General features: G+C 40.8%; 1 protein-coding gene across 4 annotated transcripts in view; it reads left to right on the top strand.

The window, feature by feature from the left end:
* CACNA1G (calcium voltage-gated channel subunit alpha1 G) overlaps positions 1-18,069 on the top strand; it is a 419,473-nt gene that overhangs the window by 272,444 nt on the left and 128,960 nt on the right. For all 4 annotated transcript variants that reach the window (XM_087887148.1, XM_087887147.1, XM_087887145.1 and 1 more), the window contains exons 10-13: positions 12,282-12,433; positions 15,254-15,439; positions 16,327-16,441; positions 17,427-17,582. In XM_087887148.1, the coding sequence (XP_087743274.1) occupies positions 12,282-12,433; positions 15,254-15,439; positions 16,327-16,441; positions 17,427-17,582 (609 nt within the window). The remainder of the gene's footprint in view (positions 1-12,281; positions 12,434-15,253; positions 15,440-16,326; positions 16,442-17,426; positions 17,583-18,069) is intronic.

Genomic DNA, 18,069 nt, shown 5'->3' with positions numbered 1-18,069 from the left:
ATTTTTGGATAAATTTTTAAGGGGACCCGGGGGGGGGAGGTAAAATTGGAACTAGGGTAGTGGGTTCGGGGGATAACCCACCAAGGGGAAGGTCAGGCCTGGCCACTATATGCGGCGGGGGGGGAGTTCCGGAGGAAATGGGGGGGGTCGAGCTTATCCAGAGCGTGTTTTTACTATCGGTACTGTGAGGGGGAGGGGTAGATATGGCGGGAGCAGGGGGCCATATCATGTCAAGGGAGCGCGCATCCGCTGTCTTCAAGCGGTAGCGTGCTCCGGCCCCCAAGGCTCCACTCGTTTTCCAGGTTGCACAGATCCTCAGGGCCCGGGCCTGCGGCTGATGTTGTGCAACGCCAGGTCCGTAGTAAATAAAGCCCCCCTCATTAGTGATCTGGTTCAGGAGGGGGGAGCGGACCTGGCGGGTATTACGGAGACCTGGTTGGGCCTGGAGGGAGGGGTCCCTCTGGTAGAAATGTGCCCACCAGGCTTCCACGCATTCCATCAACCGAGGTCACAGGGGAGGGGCGGGGGAGTAGCGGTTATTATTAGAGAAGGTTTTAGGCCGAGGGAGGCCACTGTTCCTCAGACGGCCGGTTGTGAGACCCTCCTTGTGAAGTGGGTCACGGGGTTCAGATGGGTGTGCTGATCACGTACCTGGCTCCTTGCCATGTGGCAGCAGCCCTGCCCGAGCTACTCAACGTTATCGCCGCGGTGGTGGTTGATACCCCCAGACTTATGGTCATGGGGGATTTCAACCTGCCGTCCATGGGGGAGACGTCTGAGGTGGCTCGGGAGTTCATGGCTTCCATGACGGCTATGGATCTGACCCAGCTAATTCATGGCCCTACGCACATGGGGGGAAACACACTGGACTTGATTTTTGCTGCACCCTGCCGCAGGGAGGCGGAACCGATAAGATGGTACCGCCCCAGGCGCCTGATGGAACCTGATAGGTTCCAGACGGAGCTTGGGCCAATCCCGGAGGTCCTGGTTCACGCCTCGACTGGAGACTTAGTGGCCGCCTGGGATAGGGCGGCCGCTGGAGCTCTGGATCGAGTCGTGCCTTTGCGGCCTCTGACCCGGCGCCGATCTCACCTGGCTCCTTGGTTCACTGAGGAGCTGAGGGAGATGAAGCACCGGAAAAGACGCCTAGAGAGTAGTTGGAGGGCCAGTCTTACTGAATCTGACCGGACACTGGTAAGATCTCACATTAAGAATTACCTAGTGGCAATAAAAGCAGCGAAATGTACTTATCTTGCTGCTCTTATCGCGTCATCAGATAACCGCCCGGCCGCCCTGTTTAGGGTGACCCGCTCCCTGCTCCACCAGGAAGCGAGGGAGGACCCCTTGGAGGGAAGAGCCGAGGATTTTGTTCAGTATCTGTATGACAAAATCACTCAGATTCGGGAAGATCTGGACTCCGACTGGGTAGATCCAGCGGGGATGACGGAGGCAGGTCCTGAGACTGTTATCTGGGATGAGTTTGATTCTGTGACCCCTGAGGACGTGGACAGGATTCTGGGTAGACTGAATGCGACCACATGTTTGTTGGACCCGTGCCCCTCCTGGTTAGTGCTGGCTTCCCGGGAGGTGACGCGAGGCTGGCTCCAGGGGATTATAAATGCTTCATTGAGCGAGGGTGTCTTTCCCGCCGCCTTGAAAGAGGCGGTGGTGAGACCTCTCCTCAAGAAGCCTTCCCTGGACCCGGCAATATTGGCAAATTATCGTCCAGTCTCCAACCTTCGCTTTGTGGCGAAGGTTGTTGAGAGTGTGGTGGCACGACAGTTTCCCCAGTACCTGGATGAAACGACATATCTGGATCCGTTCCAGTCGGGTTTCAGGCCTGGGTACAGCACGGAAACGGCATTGGTCGCGTTGGTGGATGATCTCTGGAGGGCTCGGGACAGAGGTTGTTCCTCTATCCTGGTCCTATTAGACCTCTCAGCGGCTTTTGATACCATCGACCATGGTATCATGCTGCACCGGCTGGAAGGGTTGGGGGTGGGAGGCACCGTATTATGGTGGTTCTCCTCCTTTCTCTCTGACCGGTCGCAGTCTGTGTTGACAGGGGGGCAGAGGTCGACCCCGAGGCCCCTTATATGTGGGGTGCCACAAGGATCGGTCCTCTCGCCCCTTTTGTTCAATATTTATGTGAAGCCGCTGGGCGAGATCATCCGTGGTTTCGGGGTGGAGTACCATCAGTACGCTGATGACACCCAGCTGTACATCTCCACCCCAGACCACCCCAACGATGCCCTTGAAGTGATGTCCTGGTGCCTGGAGGCCGTACGGATCTGGATGGGGAGAAACAGGCTCAGGCTCAACCCATCCAAGACTGAGTGGCTGTGGTTTCCGACGTCCCGATATAGTCAGCTGATGCCATCGCTGACTATTGGGGGTGAAACATTGGCCCCCACGGAGAGGGTTCGCAACTTGGGTGTCCTCCTGGATTCACGGCTGTCTTTAGAAGAGCACTTGACGGCCGTGACCGGGAGGATTTTTCATCCGGTTCGCCTGATTCGCCAGTTGCGTCCCTTTCTGGATCGGGACTCATTACGCACGGTCACTCATGCCCTCGTCACCTCCCGTCTGGACTATTGTAACGCTCTCTACATGGGGCTCCCCTTGAGGAGCACTCGGAGGCTCCAACTGGAGCAGAGTGCGGCCGCGCGGGTGGTGATGGGAGCAACGTGGCGCTCCCATGTAACACCTCTCCTGCGCAAGCTGCACTGGCTCCCGGTGGTCTTCCGAGTGCGCTTCAAGGTTTTGGTTATCACCTTTAGAGCGCTCCATGGCTTAGGACCTGGCTATTTGCGAGACCGCCTGCTACCACCAATAGCCTCCCACCGACCAGTACGCTCCCATAGAGAGGGGCTCCTCCGGGTGCCGTCGGCCAAACAATGTCGACTGGCGGCCCCCAGGGGGAGAGCCTTCTCTGTGGGGGCACCTACAATCTGGAACGAGCTCCCCCCCGAGATACGGAGGATTTCGGATCTGCGTACCTTCCGTCGCATGCTTAAGACGTTCCTATTCCAACAAGCTGGCCTGACCTAAACTTTCTCCTCTTTTAAATGGGTATTTTAAATTCGGTTTTAAATTATTTGGGGTTTTAATATGGTCAGCCAAATTTATTTAATCTGTTTTATCTCTTTTTTAAATTTTGTATTTTATATGTTTTATTTTATGGCTGTTCACCACCCTGAGTCCTTCGGGAGTAGGGCGGTATACAAATTTAATAAAAACAAAAACAAAAACAAAAACAAAACATGATGGTGAGCATATAAAAGCAGAAGAAAATGGTAGAATAAATTTTCACTATGTTGGGAAAATATTGTGTGCATTTGTAGATGGATGAATAGGTATTTTAAATATTGTATATATACCAGATTTAACCCGCTTTATAAAAACATAGATTAATAAATATCTGTAATAAAGATAACAGTTACTGAGAATGAGGCGTTTCCAACTTAAAGTTTCTTCATTTTTTCTTCAAAGCACCTTGAGCAGTCTTCTTCTTCTTCAGCAATCTGATTGATTTTAAGCACACATTTTCAATTCATAATCACAAAATGAAAATTGAAATTTAAAGATTGTGACAATAAACAAATCATGGTGATCCCAATGATAATTAGCACTTTGAGTGCCATACCAACAAATCTTGGATGGCACTTTGAAAATCTGCACATTGACAAAATTCCCATCTGTCAAATGTAAAAAGGCCACACTGCTTGGATCGGCACATGTATTATGCTGATATGACATCCTAGGTTCCTGGGAAGAACTCAATGCGCATAAACGCCAACACCAACTAAAATTCACATTGTTTTGACTAATAATAACAATAACAATAACAATAATAATAATAATAAGATCATTGCTAAGATCATTCACTGGAAATTGTGCCAGAAGTTTGGATTTGAGTATAGCAAAAACCACTGGGAACATCCGGTTGAGAAAGTTTTAGAGAATGAGAAACTCAAGATCTTGTGGGACTTCAGGATTCAGACTGACAGGCACTTGGTCCACAACACACCTGACATAACAATAGTTGAAAAGAAAAAAGTATGGTTCATTGACATTGCAATACCTGGGGATGCACGGATTGAAGATAATCAGCAAGAAAAAATCACAAAGTACCAGGACTTGCAAATTGAAGTTGAGCGACTGTGGAAAAAGAAATCGTGTGTTGTCCCAATTGTAATTGGAGCCCTTGGGGCAATACCCAAAGGGCTACCCCTCTATTTAGAAATTCTAAATTTACCAGACTTGAAGATTTTGACTCTACAAAAAACCACCTTACTCGGAACAGCTTACATCCTCCAACGATACCTTAACAGTTCCTGTGGCTGTGAATCTCACTAAAGATTAACCAATAATAATAATAAAAAAATAAAAATAAAAATGAGTCGAAGAAAAAGAACTGGAAAAAATCACAAAATATCGCGACCTGGCCATTGAAACTACGCAATTATGGATGAAACATGTAACAGTGATACCCATTGTCATGTCCAAGAATTTTATAAGATACATCAACAAATTGCAGCTTCCTGCAATAACACCAGCGGAACTGAAAAAAACTGCGCTACTTGGAACATCGTACATCTTAAGAAGGTACTTGGTTGATACCTAGCAGCAACCCATATCAATCATTAGCACCAGTCAATGGTATTTGTGATGCATTTTTGAATGTTCAGTTGACTGAGTTTCATGTTTAATGAAATAATAATAATAATAATAATAATAATCAGAAATCATGTGTATATAATAATCATGTGTATATAATCATGTGTATAAAATCATGTGTATATAATAATAAGAAATTGTGTGTTGTCCCGATTGTAATTGGAGCCCTTGGAGCAATACCCAAAGGGCTACCCCGCTATTTAGAAATTCTAAATTTACCGGACTTGAACATTTTGACTCTACAAAAAACCACCTTACTTGGAACAGCTTACATCCTCCGACGATACCTTAACAGATCCTAGGTTCTTGGTTAGGACTCGAGCTGCTGAGCTATTAACCAGCCTCAAAGGCTGTGAATCTCACTAAAGATTAATCAATAATGATGATGATGATGATGATGATGATGATGATGATGATGATGATGATGATGATGATGATGATGTAAACTATGGATGAAACATGTAACAGTGATACCCATTGTCATCGGGGCACTTGGTACCATGTCCAAGAATTTTACAAAACACATCAAGAAATTGCAGTTTCCTGCAATAACACCAGCAGAACTGCAAAAAACTGCACTACTCAGAACATCATATATTTTAAGAAGATACTTGGTTGATACCTAGGACACTGGTAGCAACTCATATCAACCATTAGCACCAGTCAATCGTACTTGTGACACATTTTTAAATGTTCAGTTGACTGAGTTTCATGTTTAATGAATAAAATAATGTAAACTACATTGAAAAAAGATTATTAGCTAACTTGTGGGCCAAGAGAAAGAGAGGTGAGATCTTCTGGTGGTATTAGCTTATTTCATAACCAAACTGAAGGCAAAATAGAAAAGGGAATGTTTTGAGTACCATTTTTTCAATAGGAAAGATATAAATGCAATAAATGGAGGTAGTCCTTGAATTATGACCCTTCGTATCATAAATGTTCAAAGTTGCATCACTGAAAAAAGTGGCTTATAACCTGTCCTCATGCTTACGACCATTGTGTTGAGGCATAGTCATGTGATCGCCATTTTTGGCCATTCCACAAGCAAAGTCAATGGAGAAGCCAGCAGGGAAGGTTGAAAGTCCTGGTTATGTGACATCTCACTTAATGACTGCACCACTTACAGTAAAAATGACTTTTCCAGTTTCAATTGTGGTTTATATCAAGGCCTACCTGTATGTGGAATGTTCTCCAGCCATCAGTACAACAATATTCATAGAGAGGACTGGTTGGTATTACCCGACTGACAAGCTCATTTTCTTTCTCAGTATTTGATTCCTCAGAAATCAAATGTTAGTAATCTGTATAGAAACTATCCCTAGAGAAATAGATATATAGGGGATTGCAGTCTTTGTTAAGAAATCTGATATGAAAGCTGTTGAATCTAAGTACTAATAGAAAACTGTCAGTTTCCAGGATGCTGCAGGTATCAAAGCTAGGGTGTTTGCAGGCCGTACAATTTATTTCATTAGTGCTGTAGTGGAGGTTGAACATAAGAGATCTGCAATATGAAATGAGACAGAGCCTAATGGGAGAGGGAGAGAAAGCAAGGCAGTAGACATATAATGGAATGAAAATAATGCTAGACCAAATTTTACCTGGCAGTTGTTTCAGGAAAAAAAGCCACAGTGGCATAATTAGAAGCTCTAAATAAACATGGTCATATTTTTTTTTTTAAAGTATACTCAGTTTTATTGTTAAATCTAATTTTTTTCCACCTATGCTCCTCAGAGCATTCTTGTTTCATTTCAATAGTTAATTACATGCATCTTTTCAATTTTATGAATAGTATAAAACTCAGACTAAATTCCAGGTGGGAAAGCCTATTAATAAAGGTGTATAGCTGTTGGATAGAAGAAAATGCATGTTAGATTTCTCTTGGCCGAGGTAGGCCGAATAAAGTCTGGCTCCCAGCAAATCTTGTTGACAGGTTAGATAAACCTGCTTCTCTAGTTTTGGTGATACATACAGACAACCATGGGATTACAAAACACACTTTTCCTTAAATATATTCTTATGTAAAGAAGTAAGATGAATGTGGAGCATAGAATTAGATGCAGACCATTGGCAAAATCATTTTTGTCCAAACAGAAAGAAAGCTGTCATATAAAGTTTATTGGATGAAGCTCTGTAGCTGGATTAATTGAGGTCAGAATTTAGGTTTTAAACTTGAAATTACCATAGATGGCTTCTGAGTGAAAGAGGGCCCTTTCACCCTTTTCTGGACACCGATAGCTAGAAATAACATCTAATTTTACTTTCAAATTTACGTTGAAAAAAATATCTGAAGGCTAAACAACTACACCATAAATAAATTTGATTTGCCAGTAGACTTTGGGAGAGGAATAAGTTTTACTATAAGATTGTTACATACCAAAATAGCTAAAGGAAGAAGAAAAGTCAGAGTATTTCCTTGGATCTGGTTATTTTGATTTCTCAGAAGATGTAACTAAATCTATTCCCCTGCAAAAGTGTGTGTTAGATTGGGACAGTTGAATTGACCCAACCTGGTAACTCCCAGTAAGGTAACTTGCATGTTGAATTTTGCATGTTATAGAGCACACTTCTCTCTTTGCTGAAATGAAGAGATTATTATTACCTGGGGATTTTAAATATGTGTGGGTATGCATGCACTTTGAAGTTTTTTCCATTATCCTTTCTGGGGTAGAAGAAAAAGGACAAAACAGTATGATAGCAAATACATTGGCCTAGTTTAGCCTCATTGAATATATTTTTGGATGCAAGTTAGCATAATTTAGTACTTGGAATTATGTAAATTGCAGTTATTCTCTAGTTGCTATAAAGCATTATTTCATCTAGAAGAAGGCAAAGCAAGCACTGCGGTTGTATGTGGCCCTTTAGTTAATTTTGTTGTGCTGTTTCTTCTGAATATTGAGTTCTGAGACATCGGTTTCAAAGCGCAAGTTGCAGTGAAAATAGGGCAATGAGGAGCACGGTGAAGCAGCAGCAACAGCATTATCACAGCAATTGTTGCTATAGTTTATCTCGTATCTTTTATAACATTGTACTATTAAATAGACTCACATAATGGGGAAAGAACAGCAGTGATGGAATGTTTGGGCATTTAAGAATCAGGGTTTCCAGCAAAGTAACTGCAGGCACCAGTATGTCTGTAGACATTCCTTTCTTCCTTTTAAAATTTCTTTATTATTATTATTATTATTTTTTAAAAGCAAGCTAGGCTGCCACGTAAATGCATTTCTATGAACCTAATGTCAAAGCTTTCTTTCTCGTAATGCTTTTGAGCCCTGTGCTTTTGAGTCCTGGGACCGTGGCATAAATATTGTGGAGGATAGCAAGGCGCAAGAAATGACCAAAGGTGACAGTTGGATAGTCAAAAACCTTTTACCTTTACCTTACTTTTTGTCTGGTGATGTCATGATACTCTGCCTTTAAACAGATAGTCCTCGACACAACCATAATTGAGCCAATAATTATGGCCTAAAGTCATGCCAGTCATTAAGCATGTCACTATGTGACTGTGCCCAATTTTATGACTTTTTTGTGGCCATTATTAAGTGAACATGGTAGTCCTAAAGTGAACACCACATTGATAAGGCAAACGTTGCAGTTGTTAAATGAATCCCTTGTGCTTAATGGACATTTTTTTTTTGCTGGAAACTGAAAATAAATGCCAGTTTCCTGCAAAAAAATAAATTGTGGTCACTGCAGGATACTGCAAAGGAGCCTAAATGCAGGGCAGTTGTTGAGCACACAAAATGCAATCACATGATGGCAGCCATCAGAACATCAAATCTGGGTCTTATGTAGCCCTTGGGCAAGTTGGTTGTAACTTCAAATGGTCATTAAGTGACCAATTATAAGTCGAGGACTACCTGTAAACTTGCAGGTGATGCTGTGGCCCAAGTACAAAAGGGCACAGCTCATATTTCATCAGTTTGGCATATTATGGTTAGAAGGAGGTGCTCATGGTCAGAGACGTTCTTAGAAAACAGCTTAGAGTTTTCTTATTGCAGTGAAGAGTTTCCTAGTGGAGCAAAACAAAAATAATATTTAGCACCACTGTTAATCAGATATTATGTCATTCTTAGCATCAATGTAATTACACAACCAAAGAACATATAAGCTGACCACATGAATGAAGCTTGACTAGTGCAAAAGTGATTTTGGTCCAAGAGTTGTTTTTTTTTTTGTTTTTTTAAACCAAGGCATATACCAGCCTGAGTGGCATGCAGCTTCAAATGCATAATTCATTAGTGGGATACCAGATTAAAAGGAAGATTTTGCATTTCTATTGTATGAGCTTTCTGTATTTGCTTCAGAAATAATATGGTCTCCAGGATGAAAATAATTACAAGCCAACTCTCTTGGTGCCAGCAAGATTGTAAATAAGATATTTTCTCTTTCAAAGTACATGTTTTAATAAGGCAATTTGAAATGTTGCTACTGTGCAGCTCGCCCGCTGTATGAATGTGCAAGAAAAAATAAATGTTATGTACTAATAAGGGCTACCTTCCTTCTTACCTCTAAGCCCCAGAGGAGACCATAATCACAGAGAATTGAGCAGGGAGAGGCCTAGAATCTGTTTCCAAATTGCACTGTCTGCAGTTTTGTAGAAAAGCCATGAAAATAACAAGGCCTGGCTTGGCGCTTGTGTTAAGTTTTGTTTCTTTCCTAAGCAGCCTTCTGTGTAAAAAAAAAACCAAAACATTCATGTATCTCTCTCCCGTATATGCATATCTACCTAAGATAAGAGTAAGAATGGTTTGCCAGGAGGCTGGGAAGCCCATGAAGGCATTTGGGGTTGAGAAAAACACGGGAAACAGCCAGGACTGCGGCGTTCAAAAGTGGCCCTCAAAATGGTTTTAGGGAATTGCCTATCACACACATGGTGTTTCCTTTCCAATCTCCCAAGTCTAGGACTGGAACTGGTATTTTGAATGTGAATGAATGAAATATATATATATACAGCTGGGCAGCAGAGAACCATACTTCTCCAGCTCACAAAACACATCCAGCACCATTCACCTGCCCTTGCTGGAATGTTTGATGGGGCTCAGAATTTGAGAAAAACTGTTTAAGATAAGGCTCTACATCCAACTGCAAACAAGTAGCCAGATTCCAGTATATTGAGATAACTGCTGGCTTGGTCTGAACTGGAAGGAGGAAAATAAAATATTAACACTTTTCTCCATGTTGGCATTATATAACTGTGCATATCTTTTGCCCAGACCTTTATTAAAGAGCCAAAAAATCCATGTTTGGAGCTGTAGCCTTTTGCCTTGCTCTAGTTCAGGGGTTCAGTTTTTAAATGCAAAATAAAACAACAAGAATCATTTAGGTTCAATATAGAATTAAAATGAACTCTCTCTCTCTCTCTCTCTCTCTCTCTCTCTCTCTCTCTCTCTCTCTCTCTCTCTCTCTCTCTCTCTCTCTTTTGAGAAATGGGAAATAATACTGCACTCAGTCTTGTGGCTTAAACTCAACTGATTTGGGTAGCATTTAAGCAACCTGACTTAAAGCCCGGAAAAGGATTGTAGCCCTGACATGGACTTGCAATGGCTAAGTGCTATTTATCTCTGCATTCCATTCCTGGCATAGGAAGTGGTTGCTCACTGATGTGGCAAGTGCATTTCCAGGAGCAGCGAGAGCTGAAATAGCATTACTAGCTCAGCTCTTCAAGGCATGGCAGCTCCATAGGGTTACAGCAATCTTGAAGGTCATCTGCTCTTACACTTCACTTGATGACTAAATTTTCAATATTTCATCAAATCATTCCCAAGAGGAAGAATGGAAGTACCTGAAAAATGCAGGATGATCCTCCAGAATATAGATAAGGTCAGAATATTGATGTAGAAGGAGTCCCACAGTCAGAGCAATCCAGGTTCAAATGATGCCAGTCCGTACAGCAAGGCAACCAAACCCTATTTAAATGAGCTAAGAGGCATAAAGTACTTCAAGAAGATCCTAACTGTGTGTGCAGGTGTATCTTTTTCTAGGATGTGATTTGATGTTGCCTTTCCTCCTGTGAATTTTAGGAAGACTTTGCCTCAACAGCCTCTGGCAAATGCCAGCTTAATTCATTGTCAGTTACATTCCAGAGATATCAAGAGAGCAGATTGGCTGTCCAGTTTTTTGTGGTGGAGTGTTGCACTGGAGGCAAACAGGTAAAAAGGCACAGTTTATAGGAACACTTGAAAACCAACCAAGATATTTAGATGTGCACAAAAGATGCTTTAAAGCTGGACTTGGCTGCCTAATGCTCCCATCCCCCAAAGCGCTTGGTGATTGCAGAAACCTAGAGTGCTGAAATGCCATCAATGAAGTTGACCCAGTTCAGCATTATAAATTATGTTCAAATAAATTCAGTTAGACTCAAGCACACACTAACATATTTTTCTTTTTAAAAAGTGTGTTGGTAAAAGCCTAAATGCAACTGTGAAGCTGCAAATCTGAACCATTTAAACTATAAAATATCAACTGAACCCAAGTGGGACTGGACAGTATGGGGTCTGTTAGTGTTTCATATCTTCTCTGCAGAGTTTGTCCTGGGAACTTCAGATCTCACTACATTATCAATCAGTAAGTTGGGAGCTAAATTCTTTTGCCTTTTAATGCTGAAATGTCAATATTATGATATTTTTAAAATTCAAAACACCATCTGCATGGTGTTTATACTTGTTTCACCTGAACACCTTTCACTAGAGGTGAGGTAAACAGAGAAACAGAGATGGGCATATAAAATATGTAGATGGCTAATTGCAACCCCTTTTATCAGAGCAAGTGATAAAACATTGAACAGGATTATATGCTGTGTAGTATAACCCTGCAGTTTGCTTTGCTGCGAAAAAGGAAAGTTGTGTTTGGTTGCTCTTGCTGTAGCAGCCATTTTGTGGAGCCATTTTGTTCACAAGGTTCTATAGAAATATGTGGAAACATACACAAGGTTCTGTGTATGTTTTTTTTTCCTATGCTGCTTGGCAAAACCACCCTTTATTCATACAAGGGTTGTAGGTCTATGGAGATTCTTAGTCATCCAGGTCATGGTTGTCCCAAAGAAGTGAAACACCTTCAAAGAAAAACCAGAAAGTCCAGTTGCCTCCTGAAAAAGCACCCTACAGGACAAGAGCTGTAGGGTTGATAGTTCTGCAGTTCCTTGGTTGTTATTCCTCAGTTGTATGAAGCAGAAGAACACGATTGTCTTAGCACAAGGCACTACATCCTCCAAGCCTTTGTCCGTGCCTTCGCTCTCCTCAGCTAGCACTGATTTTCTGGCAACAGGCTGGTTTAAAAGTTTGCTACAATGAGAAATGGCATTGCTTTAGTACTGCTACTTGTCATTAAATTGTTAAGGCGATGGGAAGAAAGAGGATATGATTTAGTAAGCAAATCATATCAGCTGTGTCTTGAGCTTTAGGATTAGATCTGACAATGGTAAAGAAGCTCCCAGCACTGCAAAAACAGGCAACGGATGGCCCAAGAGATTTTTTCCCGTTCTGTTTGGTTGTCTGATATATTTATGAATGCTACAACTTACATGACTAGACATTTCCTGGTATTTCACAGCATACTGTTTATTAATCTTGACAATTTTATTTATCCTTGATTTTTTTTTCCAGCCAGAAGAACTCACCAATGCTCTGGAAATCAGCAATATTGTGTTTACTAGCCTCTTTGCCCTAGAGATGCTTCTGAAGCTTCTTGTGTATGGCCCGTTTGGTTACATCAAAAATCCCTACAATATCTTTGATGGAATCATTGTAGTAATCAGGTAATTAAAACCAAGTTTTCTTAAATACCATAAGTAGTTGCAATCCATAACATTTAATCCATTTATTTATGCCAATGCCACCTTATTTTAAACTGCTTTCTTCCAACTGGATTGTGCAATAAAACTCTGGGATTTTTTTTTTTAAAATGGGTTGAAATATTTTTGAATATATTCAATTTTTTTACTCATGTGTTGTATATGGTATGTTCTCTGGAACTGCTGACAATTCTAGGAGTTATAATTCATTTGAAGGATGTCCAGTCAAAATAAACTACTTTATGACAATATGTATGGTTATATTTACCTACAACCACACTAATTGGGTTCTTGTTTTGAGGAGGAGTTATAATGTCTAGTACAGGGGTCCCTAACTCCCAGCATCGGTCCACAGCATGCCAGAAACTGATCCGCACAAACAAGTGGAGCCCCATCTGCAGGATGCAGGCAGCACATGAAACCACACCCCCTCTGGTCTGTGGAAAAACCTCACTCAACGGAACCGGTCCCTGGAGCCCAAAATGTTGGAGGCCACTGCTCTAGTACAGAGGGGCTACTCAGTATAATCCACCCACCACTATTGTTTTCTTTGCAGATAGCAATCACTATAAATAATAGGCCTGGCGACAGCACTTGTTTACTTTTTATATCTAGCTGACCACTTGCACATCACTTTACAAAAGAATGAAAGATAAGATTTGTACCTGCCAGTGTAAGAGAAATCATTCAGCATTGAACAATGATTATAACTGAAGTAGAAAAAAATATGGTTCTCCAAAATGAACAACAATAGTAATAGCACTTAGACTTATATACCGCTTCACAGTGCTTTTACAGCCCTCTCTAAGCAGTTTACAGAGTCAGCCTATTGCCCGCAACAATCTGGGTCCTCATTTTACCGACCTTGGAAGGATGGAAGGCTGAGTCAACCTTGAGTCTGGTGAGATTTGAACTCCTGGAGTAAGCAGTGAGTTAGACTGCAGTACAGTATTCTAACCCCTGTGCCACCATGGCTCTTTGCATGTCTGCTCTAGGTGTTGCCCAAATGCTAGCTATTGTTGATGGATACTGTAAGACAGCAGACCCTAACCTTTTTGATATCAGGGATTAGGTTTCTGGAAGACAATTTTTCCACAGACTGGGTGGGGGGGAGGATAAACGTGCAAACTAGATCCTGCATATGCACAGTTTTACTTACCCACTGCTCACCTCCAGCTCGATTCCTAACAGGCCACAGACCAGTGCCAGTCCACGTCCCGGGAATTGGGGACCCCTGCTATAAGACTATTGCTTCCTTACAATTCTTTATTTTAAAAGCACATTTGGTTTCTCCAAGTAAGGACTGCTTCAATGAAGGACTGCACTGTACTCTGTAAATCAGGACATATGGATATATCATTAACATGAATTCCCTGAAGAAAATGCAGGGCAAATTATATGTAGTTTCTATTTGCAGAATTCCAATCGAAGAAATCTATTAACAATGTTCCCCATGCAACATTTATCCTCAGAGCACCTCTGTATCTGCTTTTCTACTTCGTTGCATTTTTAGGGCACATAACAAAATCTGTTTGAGTGTGTGCAGGAATTAAAAAATAGCAACAACTATGAATGCCTTTCTCTGGTTGTTGTTTTTTTCAGAAATCCTAAAACCATTCAAAACTTTAAAATGTATACAATTCTTGACTGGGAGTGTTATTATGGAAACTTCCTTTGGAAGTTCCTCAGCAATCGTAAGATTCAGATCTTTCTCTCAAAGATTTCCAACTCTTCATCTGAATATTTTCAGTTAAAGAAATATGAGCAGAAAAAGCCCTGTCAGTGAATGAATGGCCATAGACAACAGGGCTGTCAAATTTGCGGCCCACGGGCCAGATGTGTCACATGCTGGCCACGCCCACACCCAGTTTAGCAAAGGGGGGAGGAAAGTCCCAATAGGTCACGTGACACTGCCGTGACGACGTGAGTTTGACACCCCGATATACAACATCTTGCTGGGCTCTGTTTCCCTTCGGCAGCTAATTTAATTTTTTTAAAAAAAATATATTTATGATTAAACCAATAGAAGAAAATTAATGAATACTATCCAACTAATTATTGATTTGGGAGATAAGCAGAAAACCAGTCTGATTTCTGAGTTGGAGGATCTACAGCCCTCCCACAATACTGCTAGCTTTATTCTTTTGTGTCTTTCTTCAATGTCAGAGTTCCAATGTAATAAAGAATTGCCTTCAGATGCTCAGAGAGGGGAATTGCTAGGCTAGATTTCTCCCTCCAAGAAATATTTAAATTCAGAGGTAAAATTATGAATCTTATGAATCTTATGGTCACTAGGACAAACCTCCAAGGACAATAGATTTGCGATAATAATACAGGTAGCCCTCGACCTACGACCACAACTGAGCTCAACATTTCTGTTGTTGAGTTAAGTGAGTTTTGCCCCATTTTATGACCTTTCTTGCCACAGTTGTTAAGTGAATCACTGCGGTTGATAAGTTGGTAACATGGTTGTTAAGTGAATCTGGCTTTCCCCATTTACTTTCCTTGTCAGAAGTTTGGAAAAGGGGATCATATGACCTTGGGACATAGCAACGGCTATAAGTATGAACCAGTTGCCAAGTGTCTGAATTCTGATCACATGGCCATGGGGATGCTGCAAAGGTTGTAACTCTGAAAAAATGGTCATAAGTCACTTTTTTTCAGTGCCATTGTAAGTTTGAATGGTCACTAAATGAACTGTTGTAAGTCAAGGGCTACCTGTACTTCCTCTCAAAAGCTAATTTATTACTTTAATATTAAATAAATATTCTCTTTTTTTCTTAGTGTGTGGGAGATTGTTGGACAGCAAGGTGGAGGCTTGTCTGTTTTAAGAACCTTCCGTCTTATGCGAGTTCTAAAACTGGTCCGGTTTATGCCTGCTCTTCAACGCCAATTAGTGGTCCTCATGAAAACAATGGACAATGTGGCCACCTTCTGTATGTTACTGATGCTCTTCATCTTTATCTTCAGGTGAGTTCATAATAATAATAATAAAAAACCTACCTGAGCATTGGGACTATTGTCAGAGGCCCCGCTCTGAGTGCTTTCACATGCTGCATTTTAGCAGGTGAGAGTAGACATTTTAATGATGTTCTCCAGTTATGGAGGAATGCCTTCTTTAAAATAGCCTGCCAACTTCTATTTTATTTAGATGCCAGACAAAGATATTTATAAGAAAATAAAATTAAAAGTATCCAGCCTTTTAATTTTCCTGTATTTCGTAGATTATTTTGTTGAACTTCTTTGTGACTTCCTTTTACAACATTTTAATTGGTTATTGTTTCATTATATTTTGCTTGGGATTTATTTGGTTTCTTGTTTATTACTGAAAAACTTTTCCTGTAGGGCAATTAACACATTTTAGATATGAGTAGATTAAATAATCATTTGTGATTCTAGATTTCTTATATTGCAACTTCTGTTTTAACATGAAATTATCCAGATTTAAAAGGGGAAGTAATTTCTGCTACAGCTCTGTAAATGTAAATCTGTAGCTATTCTTTTTTCATCTCTGTAGCTTTATTAGAAATGGTCAGAATTTGAAAAGAGATAAACACTTTTAGAAGCATTCAGATCCTAACGATTCTGATTCTTTTGGATATCTTTGAATGTAGGAAATTTAAAACCCACTGGTTTGACTTTGTTCCCATATCCTGTGTGTTTTAGTATTTTATATAAGCCATAATACAAGTTGCATATATTTACCACATCAAAGTTATTTTCTAACTTATTAAAACTGACCTTCATTTTCTTAAATGAGAGGGAACAGAGTAGTAAGGAACGTGCTCCAAATATTCTTTAGTTCCAAAGTCTAACTCTTCAATCTCTCTTTTAACCCATTTCTCATTGTTATTCAGTATCCTTGGGATGCATCTCTTTGGGTGTAAGTTTGCCTCAGAGAGAGATGGAGACACCCTCCCTGATAGGAAGAATTTCGATTCCTTGCTCTGGGCCATTGTTACTGTTTTCCAGGTAATACATCAGTTATGGTCCATAATTCTTTATTTTTATCTTTAAATGCCTGTCATTGTAAATTGTTTTATAGCTGGGATTTTTGAAAACAATATAGTGAATGTCAATTGTTTCTTCATAGACCGTGTCTATAACACAGGTGTAATGAAAAATGAATAACAGATTCTAGTAATTAAGATATTGAATAATAAAACCCTACTATAAATTGACCTTCTGGTTATGTTTGTGCAACCAAATACATTCCCTCTGTAGAAATAAGGATGTACACTGATTGTATGTTTGTTTTATATAAAGAGCCTGTATTCTTAAATAAAAATGCTATTTAAAGAAAAGGGCGTTTAGCAGCACAAGTTAAAGTGTCTGTTAATTCTAACCCAAAATACTGAACTTCCTTAAATAAAATTATCTGAATTGTGAAAGACTGAGATCTGATTATCCCTTTTGAACAAATTGTTATAGTCAGGAATATTGGGAGAAAAAGCTGATTATTTAAATAAAATATGGAAACATTGATATATATATACAGTTAGAAGCACACAAAGAAACACTTATTCCAGACCTTTTCAAGTTGCTTCTTTTTGTTTACTGTTTCTGGTGATGCCAGTTAGGCTTGAAAAACTGAGGCAGCTACCAGTTAGAAGAATGTTAGGGAGAATCAGCCACATCTGGCCAGAAGCAGTGAGTATTATGCATTACTCAGTCAGCTGTGAAGTTTCTTAGCCACTAAAAAATTCATTACAGTCTACAAGGATAAGGCAATCTGTGCCACAGTTCTGATACTGAGTCACACTGGTGAGACACCTCAAAAGGCAAAGAAGGCATAACAAGTTCTAAGTGCATACTATATTACCGTTTTCAAAAATTACATGTATGCGTGATGCTTAGCATTTAGAAATGCAACAGTTTTACCTGGATCATAGGTTGGTAGAAAGGTGACTGCACTTTAAGATTGTCTCGTATCAAATGATTCCTGTTTTCATTCCAGATTCTGACTCAGGAAGACTGGAATAAAGTCCTCTACAATGGCATGGCTTCTACCTCTTCCTGGGCGGCTCTCTACTTCATAGCCCTCATGACATTTGGAAATTACGTTCTCTTTAATTTGTTGGTTGCTATCTTGGTGGAAGGATTTCAGACGGAGGTAAAGCCTCGAAGGACTTCTTTGATTTCTCTTTGATAAAGAGAGTGTGGAGGGTTCAGAACCCCTGTTTGTAAAATGATTAGAATTTCCAAAAGAAGCAATTGCTTCGGTAAAAAGACAGACCCTTTGGTTGGTATCAAAGACCCAGCTTCAAGTGTTGTGAAAGAGCACACGATCATGCAAACACATTGCCTTTGAACCAAGCTTTGTTGCATTTAAGAGCCAAATTCAAAACTCGCTGATAAATATGCATGAGATGAGTCGGCCCATTGTCCCATTTGCTGCTATGTCTTTGTAGACATTTTCCTGCCTCCATAAAAGCAACGCGTTGGCGTCTTTTATTTATTCTATGTTTGCCTGCCCCTTTTGGATTGAAGCTACATCTTTCATTAACTAGAGTCCACCTTTGCCATCATTGCCAGGCAGCTGGGGAAAAAAAAACATTTGAACTGAACTTGGGATGATTTCCACTTTTCAAGGCAGCCTA

The sequence above is a fragment of the Pantherophis guttatus genome, chromosome 2 (assembly GCF_059756535.1).
Source record: "Pantherophis guttatus breed Tessera chromosome 2, ASM5975653v1, whole genome shotgun sequence".
Taxonomy (NCBI): Eukaryota; Metazoa; Chordata; class Lepidosauria; order Squamata; family Colubridae; genus Pantherophis; species Pantherophis guttatus.
Note: the sequence above shows the minus strand (reverse complement) of the source record. Positions and strands in the feature narration are given on the sequence as shown.